Genomic DNA, 13,893 nt, shown 5'->3' with positions numbered 1-13,893 from the left:
GAAGATAAGGAGGTTATTAAGCATGAAGAAGAAATGACTAATTCCTTGCATGAATATAAACTGGATGATAAGATCTTAAAATTAGTGAAGAAGGAAAATTTCCCAGTGGAGGTAAAATCAAAGTAAATATAGCACCACTGTAATCTAAGCAGGTGGTGGCTCCCTCAGATCACTTTTTAGAGTCTCCTTTAAAATTGTTTCCTGTAGTGCCTAAAGGCACTCCTGAAGAATGGGTAAGGAATCTGATAATGAACCCAATCTTGCATTCTTTCTAACTTTGACAAGGATTTTGGAGAGCCTATAAAAAAAACTAAGCTTACAACCTAGACAAGGTAGGGCATGGCAGGAAAAAGGAATTAATTTACCAATTCCTCCCTGGCCTCATAAGCTCAGCTTTGTGTTTCCAATAAAATTTCAAAAAAATGAAAGTGTTTATCATGAATTACACATGGATAAAATGATAGATTTTAAGAAGGGTTTGAACTTCCTGTGGATCTACTGTCCCATGTAGTTAAGAATCATTTTGGTTGGAACTATAATGCACAATGGTTGCTGTATGATTTTTATATAATTGCTAAAACGGTTCTTAGTCCTCTCAAACTTCTTCAGTGGCAAGTGTGGTTTGCAGAAATAGTCCATAAAAAGTGCTAGAGCTAGGACTGGGGTAACCCTAAATATCACATATGAAATGCTTACGGGGTGTGGTATATTGCTATCAACAGATTATACCACTTAATATACTTCTGACTGCTCTTTCCCACATTAGGGACTTAGCTATGGCTTCCTGGATTTAGCAGATACGGAATCTCACTTCAGGTCTAAGAATGTAGGAGATATACTAAGTCCCTCTGAGCCTTATGGTTGATTTCATAGAGAAACTCAAAGATACTCTTGAAAATTAAGCAGAGGGGGAACAAATTCAAGTGTTATTATTAACACACTTAGCTTTTGATAATGTTGATAAACATTGCCAAGGATTAATCATGCATCAAAGAGAGATAGAAAATGTTCTGGATTTTCTGAAATAAATTAACTTCAGAATGTATGGATCTACAAACCTAAAGCAAAATTACTTGGTATAAAACTCTATGCAGTACTAAAATAGATGTTAGTAAAGTGGCCACTTGAAGAAGCAATGAAAATTGCCCCTACAATTGTATGTTCAGATTCACTAAGTTTCAGGTTTTACCCTATATGCAAGGAAGGAAAAGATTGGGTTAAGAAATGATGAACCAAATTTGGTAAGGATGGGAATACATTGCCTGGGAACTAAAACAATGCCAGCTAACATTAGGAAAATATGTTTAGTATGTTTAGGGGTTCCCTAAGAGACCCACAAAATTAGAGACTTTTAAGACAAAAATAGCAACATTGATACCAGACTTGAGATCATAATCAAACTAGTCTTTTATTTCAAGATGTCATTCAAGGAAGTGCTGCTATTGGCAGTCCTTGCCCTTAACTACTGACGTTTCCTCTCTTCAGTGTCCTTTAAGGTTACACACAGAATATTGGGGCATATATGGCCTCAAAGAGTTGGACTTTTATTGGGTTTCAGTAGTTTATTCATGAATACAATCATAGTTCATAGATGAATCATTGATGAAGATTTAACAGGGGAAACTGCAGTCACAAATACAGTGCCTACTAATTGGTCATTTAAGGCAGAAGAAAAATTGCATTTATTACTGTTGTCTATATAGCCCTTCACAAAGAAAACATGCTTTGTGAGCAAGGACTCAGTACAAGTAAGACTATGTAGATTTAAGCACCTTACTAAAGGAAAATATAAACCATTATTGGACTTAAAAGTAAAGGGAAAAATGTTTACAGTATTAATTAGTTATAAGGGACTGATGTTTCTATTATAACCATGCAATAATGGGCACCTTGATGGCTTGTTACAGGGGATAAATTCAACCCTAATATGGTTGGGAACTATGAGTTCTAAAAGATTAAACAGAATGTTTCAAAATTATAAGACATAATGGAAATCCTCCAGCCTCGTGTTATTCATATTCTGATTAATTTTGGTAAAGAGGCTTTCTACAACAGCCTCATGCAGAGATCTTTATTGCTACATCTAATGATACCCATTCTCCACAACTGAAATTCTAATGAAAGTTTGAGTTGTTAAAAATGGAAAACACTAGGAAAACAGATGCAAGAGATTATGTGGCCTATATTCCCAAGTAGATGAAGTCATAAGTACGACTTAGTATTTCATAGGAGTCGAAATTATATAAAAACCTAGTGACCCTGTCTGGACATCTCAATGGCCTGTTTCTAAGGAAAAGATATTGGATCTTCACAAGGTCGTCAGAGAACAGTTAAAAACGGGCACATCGAGTCCCCATTTCTCCCTGGAATTCTCCTGGTTTTTTAATTAAAAACTAGTCAGCTACATGGAGATGGATGGTTGACTTGTGGAATGTTAATGCCACCATGTGGCCAATTGGAGCTTTGCAGCCTGGTTTACCTAAAGACAGCTATTGTTGGCCTTTTATAGTTTTGCATTTGTAAAGAATGGTTTTTTACTATACACATTCATCCTCATAATAATGTACATTTTGGCTTTTCTGTTCCTTCATTCAACCATAAAGGATCTCAGTTGTGATATTAATGGACTGTATTAACTCAAGACATGACAAAATCCCTTATTATGTGTCAATACTATGCACCAATGATTTAGAGCCTGTGAGGGAGGCCTTCCTTTGGGTGGCCTTAGATTTGTTAGGTTTAAACCTTGGACAAATTGCTAAGGTGCTTATTTAATATTGCGAAATTGACCTGGATGCCTGATTTTCCCTGTATCCTTCAGTCCCTACCTGTGGGACCCTCCTGGCTGACATACCTTGTAGCCTATCTTGACTTCTCCAGCCCAAGGAGCCAGGCTGTTCATCCCTACATAACCCAACCATTATGAATACCTGTTTTTTTTTCATGCCTTTGGTCTCCAGGCTGCTTCACCTGATTCCCCTGTCTCCCGTCTCCCCTCTCCTCTCCTGTCTCCACATCTGGCCCAGCTCACTCTGGTCATGAGCTCTCTGGACTCTTTGAGATGTCACTGTCCCTGCCTCTGGCTATTATATCTATAATACATTTTCTTCTCCAGCATACCTAAGAAAAGTTATATCCTTTCCTTATCTTTTTATTTCTTTTTTCGATCGATATTATTAATTATATGGATGATGTCCTGTTAGTATTTCCCAAAGAGAAGCAACAGTCCATATAGGACATGACTAGGATGTACTACATAAATATGGGCTTATTATTACACCTAAAAATTACAGCAATGAGACACTGTGTGATATCTGGGGCAACTAGTTACTAGAACAACTGCTAAGCAACACCCCACCTCCCCCACAAATGTCCATTAGACAATTTAAAAAACATTCAATGCTTTTCACAAACTTTTAAACCATGTTATTTTCTGTATACCACTTTAGGAATGCCTAATTATGACATAACCATTCTATCTAAAACTCTGAAAGGAGAGAAAGTATTCTATAGTTTTAGTTTTATCTTGAGTGGTAACAGAAGAATTGTCATTATTTGATTTTAAATTAAAAGAGGCATTGTATATTGTGTAGCATCATAGCCACAAGTTGGTGTGACATCTTATGGGATGACATCTGTCGGGGTTTAGCCTTGACAGATTTTTCACATTCCACAGTAGCAGCACATGGATTGGAAACTTAGTTAAGAGGAACGGAGATATGAAAGAAATACAGAGACATTAGGATAGCAGCAGGAATACTGAATACTGAATTTGCCCATGTTTGCTTTTCATATGCTTATGTAGCCCAATCCAAAAAAAGGGGGAAGAAGGCAAAAGACTGATTTAACATGACACAAGGATAAATAGAACAATTGCTTGCTTCAACACATCAAATGTCAACTCACTATTTCCTGAGTTAAGCATGCTGATGTTTTAGGCAGGACATTCAGTGGCTACGCCTTAGACCAAGTATCCTGTAGGTGGTCAATCCCTGGGTCAAACCTATCTTATCCTTAAAGGAACAGAAATAGGCTTGAGTTCATAGACCTTTGCTCAATGTGGAGTTGAACCACTTCTGTGGGCACCCACAGTGTGGATCCATTCCTGCCTTTAAACTTATTTTCACCACACGATTGTCTCCTAGAGGTAGTGTAGCACAAGAGAATAAACCTTTAGAATTGATTTATTTACACCATAAGGTACATGCAAAACTAATTTCTTACTTTCCTTTTCTTGTTCAATCAGTAAATCAGGGGAGTACTGAATATCAACAATCATACGTCTTTGATCCTTGCTGTACTATATTACATCTGACTAACAATCAGTTTTAAAGAGAGTTACAGAACTGTATGGGTTTTCAGATTTTATTTATACATTTCTATGGGAGGATAGAAAACAGTTTTACATTTATCTTCTTATCCTATTATTTCTTGGAATGTGTTTTTGCCCTTCTCCCAGATGTAGTAGAAAGGAGTGGGTCTACTTCAGGGTAACAACTACTGCTTGCTGCTGTTTTCTAGATAATGTATAGACTGCTCTTTGTGTGCCTCTGGGGAAAAACCTGTTTTTGCCACACAGAACTTCTCATTTTGATTTTATACAGCTTTAACTCATGTATGTTTTGCTTTTAAGACCTTTCTTAACCATCAGTATATACATTGTCTGATTCTCTGAATAAAGTTGAATACAGCCTAAGACTTTATTCTGCCTCATTTTATGCCACATTCTCCCAAATCTCACTGGCCCTGGAGCAGGGACAGTTTAGGTTTTAAAATAAAACATTCAACTTGCTGTATTACCTTCTTTCCTAAAGACTTTTGTTCTTTGTAAAGTTACTGATGCAGACCAATAGGCTCAGAACATGCCTACACATTGGGACTCCATCTGCCATCTAAACGATGACGATGACCACAGAAAGTGAAACTGACATTTCCTTTTTCTTCACTTCTTTGGGAGGTCAGATAATAACCTTTTGTCACATTCATCGCCCTACATCAATCTTCCCGAAATCAGCCCTTCTCTATCCGTTCTACTCGGTGTTCCTAAAAAGGTTCTTTCAGGACCAGATGTGTACTCCAAATATTCATGGATGCTCTGTGGCAGATAAACCAGTCTGAAGCTGAAGCTTACGATAGGTGCTAATGTTAAATATCTCAGATAGATGTCATAAACTCTAGATTTAACCACACAGGTAACAAGAATTTGCTATATGACTGATAAAATCAACTACGGGATGACATCAAAAAATTAATGCAGGTGATTGAAGAGAGGCTGTTCCACTACAAACCTTAAAAACATTCATAAACATTCAAATTTAATCCATAAAAATTACTTTTCAGTATGCTTTATGAAGTGAATGATCTGAAACTTTATTTTTTACCTTATCTTCCTTTGGTTCCTTTCTTATTCCCCTATTTCTTCCTTGTGTATTAGGACTTTCACTCTGACTGTTTAAGAGCAGAGAGATGAGTTTCATCTTTTATGATGCAGACATCACTATGAGGGAAGCACCTGTCTCCTACAAAACTGGCAGGCCAGTCAAGAGCATAGGTTTTTATTCTTTAAATGTTTTTTCTCTCAATCAGCCAAAAATGTACTTTGATTGACAGTTGGTGAGCCTCGGACTGCCTTCCTTTAATTGGCCCTCTCAACTGCACACTAAACAGGTCTATAAATTCCAAAATTAGGATGCAGAGTCATGTTGCATTTCAAACTTTTTCAACACCTGTTTACTGTTCTTCTGGTAGAAATACTAAATGCAAATTACATCACCTGAAAATCGAATGTATGCAGTGACTTTAATAATCAACAAATAAAACAAGTGACTCTGAAGAATTTGGCTATGTCTACGTACTCTTGATAGCAATGTCATCATCATGCCAGCATTTCAGAATGTTCCCATAGTGATCACAGCATTTATATCAAAGTCACTCTCAGTCAAGAACACCTTCTGCAGTATTGAAGCATCTGTTGTGAGTATCTGTTTCTAATATCTGTTTGGCTAAGGAAATTAAAGCTTCCTTAAAACTTTACCTTTCACAGAATCATTTCTATAATCAGTCCTTTGAAGGACGTTCACAGACTTAGTATACGGTCACCTTCTTTGGAATGCTTTCCCTCACCTTTTGTGGAATCTGGGCAAGGGCCCATGCGATTGCATTGGCTTTGTCTTCTGACATGTTGCTGACCATTGACCCCAGAGAAAATACCACGACACCATGCTCTCCAGAGGTCTGGACAAAGTCTTGCATTTCCTGTGGAGAGAGTTTATTTCATGACAAAATACAGTTGTAGAATAACCACTAGTGAAACCTTTATGAAAAAAAATAGGAGAATAAAAATTGAAGTATTTATAGGAATATTTAGTATAGTGGTGTTAAAACATCCAGTAGACAAGCATGACAATGTCAAAGACTTTGTGCTTCACAGGCATCCACACACACTATACTCACACATTGTCCAACAGATATTCTATATATTTTCCTCTGGCAAAATTAAAATTCAGGAGTGCAGCATATTCTATAAAGCATTCAAAAATTGTTGCTTCATTTACAAGTTTATTCGTAAAGAAAGGGTAGTATTTTTCCCTTGCTATTTTATTTTTCTCCTATAATGGGTTATTAAATATTATTAATTAGTGTTTGATGAAATAATATTTATGTAATAGTATGTACATATATGGTAGTTTTCACAAACTTCCTACTATGATTAATAAAAAGCTTTGATTCCTTGTGAAACAATCATAACTGCAAGATAAACATGTATATAATAATTTTCTGATATTATGTATTAATAGAGTATTTTCAGAGCTGATATCCAAAGCTTACTGGTTGGAGAAACACTATGTCTACGTTGTTTGTTCGGATATCAAACATTTACTTTAGATATATGCTTATCATAGCTTTTGATGATGAGCAGTTTATGATTGATTAGTTTCACTGACTTAATTTCACTGTCTTTTGTTATGTGTTTATATTTGTGTGTGCTTGTGTGCACATGCGTATTTGTGCATACATGTATATACATCTATGTGTGCTTGTGTGTGTGTGTGTGTCTACGCACATGTGTATGTATGCTTATGTGTCTGTGCCCATGTGTGTGATTATCTGTGGCTATGTATGTGTGTGTATTGGAGTTGCTGGGGAGGTGCCTTGCCTTTGTTTAGCACATAGATGCCAAAAGTAAAAATCTGATGTCTTCCTCTATCAATCTTCAATATAAGCTTTGAGATTGTCTCACATTGAACACAAATCCCACCATTTTTTAATAGACTAGTGGCCAGCAAGCTCCCAGTATCAACCTGTTTCTGCAACCTCAGTGCTAATGTCATTGTACTGTGCTGGGACACTCAACTTTTACCTGGGTACTGTGATTCAAACATATATCCTCATATTGCTTGGAAAGGACTTTACCCAATTGCTAACCACCTAAGTACCCTAGCTGACCTAATTTAGTTCACTGATAGGAATATTTCCCAGGTCTATCACAGTCTCTCCTGAGTTTATTGACCTCCGACTTAGCAGGATGCTTAAGTCCACTTCCTATGTATCTCCATCCCCGGAGAAAAATCTAATGAAAGCTGTAGAATCAAGCTCACCAGAAAGGAAATCAAATAAAAAAGAGATCTAAAGAATGTATTTACCTTCGGCAAGGGTTTAGCAGGTTTGCAGTGGAGACCTCCAACATAGTCAACATTTGGTAAGGATGGGCGAGGAAATTCCAAGTCCCAGTAGGATCTAATGAGCCACATTTCTGCTTTGCCTATTGTCTCAATTAATGTAGTGGGCCTTCCTAGATGGAGAAATGAGCAAGTGAGAAGGAGAAAAGTTGATAGGATTGTCATTCGAAAATAAAATATATTTCCTTAAAATGAAGAAAGAATATATGCTTGATATGTGACATGTGCTTTTAAAAACCAGTGTTTATTGATATGTAACATAATTTACAGTGTAATTGATTTGTTGCCCACAAAATATACATAAATGTCAGTTTGGGTTTATTTTTAAAGCAAACTGTAAGAATTTACTAATTATTAACTATAATTAATTATTATTTCACAGTAATCTGGAATAATAAATAGTTATTGAAATAACCAATTAAGCCACTATTTAATGGGCACACATTGTACTCCTCTCTACATCTTTAAAAGGAACAGTGCAAATATAAACACACATTCCAGGTCCAAAAGTCACATCACACCATGTACCATGGCCAGACTTCCCCAGGGTCCTTGCATTTGTAGCTTGTCCTTCATCCTTGTTTTGCTGAAGGAGCTGTATATTTTATGAATGGCGGAATTTGTGGTTAGTGCTTCTACTTTGTTTCATATTAAGAAATTTAATAATACTGATCATGCAAAAACAATCATAATATTTTCAGAAATTATGAGAATAGAAATTTTGGCCAGTCTTACCTATGAAATATTTTTAAGAGAGAAAAAAAAACCAACTTTAAGAAATACAGACCAGGTACCTGTGTATCCATGCTTCTATAGGGTTAAAACAATGGATGTTAAGACATTGCGCAATAAAAAATAAGGTGTTGGTTGAAACCCCAGTTCTAGGTTTAAGCCTAGTATCTTGCAAGAGTAAAGAAATTCTTTAGAAACTACATAGAAAATATTTTATAATTTATATTTTTATTTATGTATATGTGTGTCTGTGTGAATATATACTAAGTTTTTTCAGGAATCGGCAGATACCACAAAAGGGCAACAGGTCCCATGAAGAGGAACTTACAGGCAATTTTGAGTCACTGGACCCGAATGGATGCTAGGAACAGAACTCAGGTACTCAAAATGAACAGAAAAATGTTTTAACCTTTTGGTTATATTTTCAGACCCCACAGTTTAGTTTTAAATAAGATAGTTACCTATGTGAGAGAAAATAATTTCTTCAATATTATATACATATTGAAACTGTAAAATATTTCATTCCCTAATATATATTAATTATGATTTGGTTAATTAGCTAGTGAATTATTAAAATAGATTAAAAAATTACAGCAAAATGAGTAAAGAACCACTTAAGAAAAGTCTACCTGTTTCTGTTTGTGGCTCTGTATCTCAGCAGAATGTCCTCTATCAGGTCTGATACCTGCTTCTCTTTGATCAATAATATGAGCTTTTACAGTGAGTTTGGTAGCTAACATCATATTGCATTTGATCACCTATAAACGGCAACTTCACTCTGCACTTCATGGACATGACTATGGATTTATTACTTGTGATATTTAGGTCACTGAGCTGCTGAGAAGAAACATAACTTACCCAATGTTTCACTGTAAAACTGATTCCATTTCTTCTCGTTAAACATCTCAAACCAAAAGTCAAAATAAAGCATACACATCATATTTTTTACCCTCTCCATGAAAGTCATTTGACCACCTAGTCCCGACAAAATTACAGGTACATAAGAGGGAGGGACTAGAAATCTTCCACTGTACTTTTCCATTGTGTAGCCCGGAGAGAAGCGAAGACTGTACAGAAAAGGGATCTGGAGAAGTTCAGCTATCAACTCCCCACAGGGAGCAATGGCATCTGATAAAAGGACATCAAACTTGTATCTCTGTAGTTTTGACATAAGTTGTTTGTTTGAAACTGTGTCTTTGCAAAGACTTAGATAGCTATCAGATAATTCATTAACCACATTTTGTAGCAAAGGAGAGAAGGATAAACACAAATCTCTTGGTATCTCATAAGTCCATACATCCACAAGCCTTGTGAAAGCCTTGTCCAGATCATCTTTAGTGACAGACGTAGAAAAACTCTCAAACTTCAGACCAGGTGACTTTTGGGGATCAAGGAAGATAGAAGCTGAAGGTCTCAGAACTGTCACTTCATGACCCCTCTGTACAAGTTCATCCAGTATTATCTTTAGATTCATCCAGTGACTATATTCCATTGGCCATACCAACACCTTTCCACAGCTCCCAGATCTGAAATAGCAACTCATCTGCAGGAGCAGCAGAACAGACATCCACTTCACAGTCATCCTGGGACATCAAAGATTTCTGTTCACAGTGTGTCTCCTGTGTCATCTCTTATCCTTATATCTAAGAAGGAAAAGCCTTGAGTTAAAATATAACTGGAGTTAATCAAGGCAAATGCACTAAATGACCACATTGAACTTCTGATCTAATGGAGATAGTAAAAACAAATATTAAATATTCATAGTTGCACGTCAATGTTTGATGACAAATGTTTTGTAATGAGCAAATTCAAGAGTCCATGACCTGTTTGCATAACTGTTCTAAGATATTTGAAAAGTAGCAAGAACATTGGTTAGTAAGAGGTTAGTCAGAAAATTCTTCTCAACACAGATCCCAAGATGTATTAATTGCACAGCTTACAAGTATTTTATTGATATCATTTTTAAGAAATTTTCATAAGAATTTTGATTAACATATTCTTATATGTCTAATTTCTAAAATAGCTTGGCAATGCACCTAACAAACTATATTGATTGAGGCTCTGGGAAGCAGGTAGACAATAGCCTCCTCCTACACATGTCCCTAGGGAAATAGAACACTAGCAATTGAGTTGTTAGACTCACAGTTGATAGACAAACTTGAGTAATATTATCTGCTAAGTCAGTTAGTTGGTTCATCTTACCTGTCCAGAGCCTTTCCTAAACCTAAGAAGTAGTTGAGTTGCTTGTTATCAGAATCTAGTCCACAAAGGCTCTAAAAAGTACATGAGTGCATGCTTCTACATTCCCTCCTCTCAAGGAACCACTATGACCATCATTCCTGAGGTCATCAATTTCTGTTAGATTGCAAATGCAGATTCTGGCAACTGACGTGTGACTTTAGTTTTTGGATGACCTAGGATCAGAAGAACAACAGAAAATATACTACTTGAGCTACTAGATATAAGTAAATATCTGTAATCAAATGATCAAATGGTCAGAATATTTTTAACATTAAAATTTAAATTGAATTATTTTCATTGTTTTAAAGTCTCACAGCACGAATCATCCAAGTTCTAAGTAGTGAAAGTGAGAGAGCTGCCTCTTTTGTTTCCTTTTAAAGGTGATGCTAGTATTTAAAGGAGAATTAGTTGAGTGATGGATGAATGACAGATGTGGCATGTGATGATGCTGGAACAATGAAAAGGGGTTTTCAATTGAGTATATAGAGCACATACTGGATGGAAGAAATTGAATGCTTAAGAATATCGTATGTTTGTTTTAACTTATCATCTTAAAGAGTTTATATGTTAGTGCCATCCTTTTCATTTTTGCTTCTTTTTTTCCTTTAGCCTCTTTCCCAGCATAAGAAATGGAACCAAAGTCACTCGAGGAATCAATAGGGAAACACTGTCATGCAGGCTTGCTTATTAGTACATGCATACTCACGCACACACATGTGGCCAGGGGATTGGAAGAGGTTTTGTCAAATGTAGTGATGTTATTAGCCTTAGGAATCATAGACTGTTATCAAAATATCCAGCGCAGAAATAGAAAACTTCACTTTCATTTGTTGGTTTGATGGAGGCAGGGTGTCCTTGACTCTTCCCAAAAATATAGATTCTAGTTGTTGTCCTTGATTGCTTCTCAGATCTTGAAGATAAGATGTCTGAAGGCATTATACACTTCAGAATTAGGACCTGGAGCAATTGAGAAGCAATTGATTTGGAAACTTCCTCTCTGATGAGTTTCATAGTATTGGAAGAGGCTACATAAGATCTCTAGCGAGAAATGTAATCAGTAGTCCTATTAGCTGTCAGATCTATGGCTGATAATAATGACTGGCATGGCAAGATATCCATAATAGCAAAATTGCGGCACTTTTATATTAGGTGTAATCAAGATAAATCTAACTCTAATTGGATTTGAGGCCAGTGAGTGGTAAGAAATTCATGAGTGGTACTAAGTGAGTCAGCTGCCCATGACTGGAGAAATCATAGACCCCAGAATTAGAGCCTCCTTCTGCTGTTTTGCAAAACAAGTATAATTTCTAACTATATTACTATCTTTATCCTTATAATCAGAGGAAACTATAGCTCTCACAACTCATCAATAGTCTTTTATTGCAGAAAGTGGAGAATATTGTAGAGATCCACAGCTGGTCAAAAAGGAAGAGAATAAATGATCATTGGATTCCCAAGAACAGTAAGTACACTTAGAGTAGCACAACTTCTAAATCAAAGGCTATGGAAACATTTTGGAAAAGATATCAGAAGAGCTTAAGTCCAGGGGACTAGGATGCCTGATGGAAATATATATAGATATAGATATAGATATAGATATAGATATAGATTTACATCCATGGAATCTCACCAATGTGATTGCCTAAATAAAACCTGCATGATGACAGCCCCATTAGACCTTTCATCATAGATGGGGAAAATTTCACAAAGTCCTATTCCTATAGAAAAAACTGTGAGCTATCAATGGCTGTCAAGATGGGAGTGCCAGGTTTCTCCAGTATGACCTCCCTGGTCTATTATCCCTTGCTCCATTGTCAGCCCTAAACATCTATATATAAAAAGCATCAAAAATAGTGGGAAGGTGATATGGTAAAGGGCAAAGCAGGAGTTTAAGGAAGATGAAAATATAGTACTTGCGTGTGGTTTCCTCAAAAATGAAATATTTCACAAAGGAAATGATAAATAATACATGAACTAAGTCTAACACAAGTCTTTTTAGGGCATTCAGGACAACCATGACAACCAGAGTGCTGTATTGATGCTTGAATATCATGGCAATCACAGTGCTGTTTATAGACAGGAGCTGGTGGCACACACCTTTAATCCCTGCAGTCAGGGGGCAGAGGCAGGCGGATCTCTGTGAGTTTGGGGCCAGCCTGGTCTACAAGAGCTAGTTCCACCACTGGCTCCAAAGCCACAGAGAAACCCGGTGGTGAACAAACAACCACAGTGTGCTGTATTGTTGTATGAGAAACAGTGTGAACTTTCTGTGACGGGCAATATATCATTGATCATTAATGTTTCTTAGTGGTTTTTGAAATATTCCTGCTTTGGAAAATGGAACAGGTATAAAACTGAATCTGTAAAAGCCAAGGTAAGAACACAATGCTCCCTATAATAGACAGTTACTTTTATAATGCACACTTTGTTCCTGGAATACAAAAATACAACGCCAAGCCAGGCGGTGGTGGTGCACGCCTTTAATCCCAGCACTCGGGAGGCAGAGGCAGGCGGATCTCTGTGAGTTCGAGACCAGCCTGGTCTACAAGAGCTAGCTCCAGGACAGGCTCTAAAGCCACAGAGAAACCCTGTCTCGAAAAAACATAAACAAAAAAAAACCAAAACAACAACAACAACAAAAAAATACAACGCCAGCTCACCTATCATTCTCTTTCAAGCAAAAAATATTTTAAAATTGGTTTTATTTTTGACTTTTCTAAAACAAACCAGTTTGCTTCCTATCACTCTTTAGCTTGTTACTCTTGCTTGTTTCCCCGAGCCTTACCCAGAAGGTCCTTCTGGGGGACCCACTGGAAAATCCTGGTATTGGGACCTAACGTATCTGCTTTCATATCCTTAAATCTCCAAAACACCTGTTAGAGGTTAGACAATAATTTATGTCAGATTTCAAAACTTAATATATAGTATTATAGGAATTAGACAGTGCATAGCTAAATGCCATTTGAATCCCCGGTGTGCAAAGCAGGTAAAGAGACATTAAACAATAAGAACTATCAAAACATGAAGCAGAATATGGCAATACCATCTATGTTTTTCTTTATATTTAATCAGGTCGAGTGTCATCATGATTTTTTATGTGAAGTTATGTGCACACATGGGAGAGTTGATGAAAGATGAATATATTTTTTAAAGTTTATATGTTCATAAATCATCTGCAAGGTAGAATGATTAAACTTTATGTGTATTTACTACAATTCTTCTAATTTTCCATTATTAAATT

General features: G+C 36.4%; 1 protein-coding gene across 3 annotated transcripts in view; it reads right to left on the bottom strand.

The window, feature by feature from the left end:
* LOC119807732 (UDP-glucuronosyltransferase 2B17-like) overlaps positions 1-10,040 on the bottom strand; it is a 30,349-nt gene extending 20,309 nt beyond the window's left edge. For all 3 annotated transcript variants that reach the window (XM_038319847.1, XM_038319855.1, XM_038319840.2), the window contains exons 1-3: positions 9,270-10,040; positions 7,644-7,792; positions 6,124-6,255 (exon numbers count right to left, since the gene is read on the bottom strand). In XM_038319847.1, the coding sequence (XP_038175775.1) occupies positions 6,124-6,255; positions 7,644-7,792; positions 9,270-9,993 (1,005 nt within the window). In that variant the 5' untranslated portion in view covers positions 9,994-10,040. The remainder of the gene's footprint in view (positions 1-6,123; positions 6,256-7,643; positions 7,793-9,269) is intronic.
* Between the last annotated feature and the right edge of the window lie 3,853 nt (positions 10,041-13,893).

The sequence above is a fragment of the Arvicola amphibius genome, chromosome 1 (genome assembly GCF_903992535.2).
Source record: "Arvicola amphibius chromosome 1, mArvAmp1.2, whole genome shotgun sequence".
Lineage (NCBI taxonomy): Eukaryota > Metazoa > Chordata > Mammalia > Rodentia > Cricetidae > Arvicola > Arvicola amphibius.
Note: the sequence above shows the minus strand (reverse complement) of the source record. Positions and strands in the feature narration are given on the sequence as shown.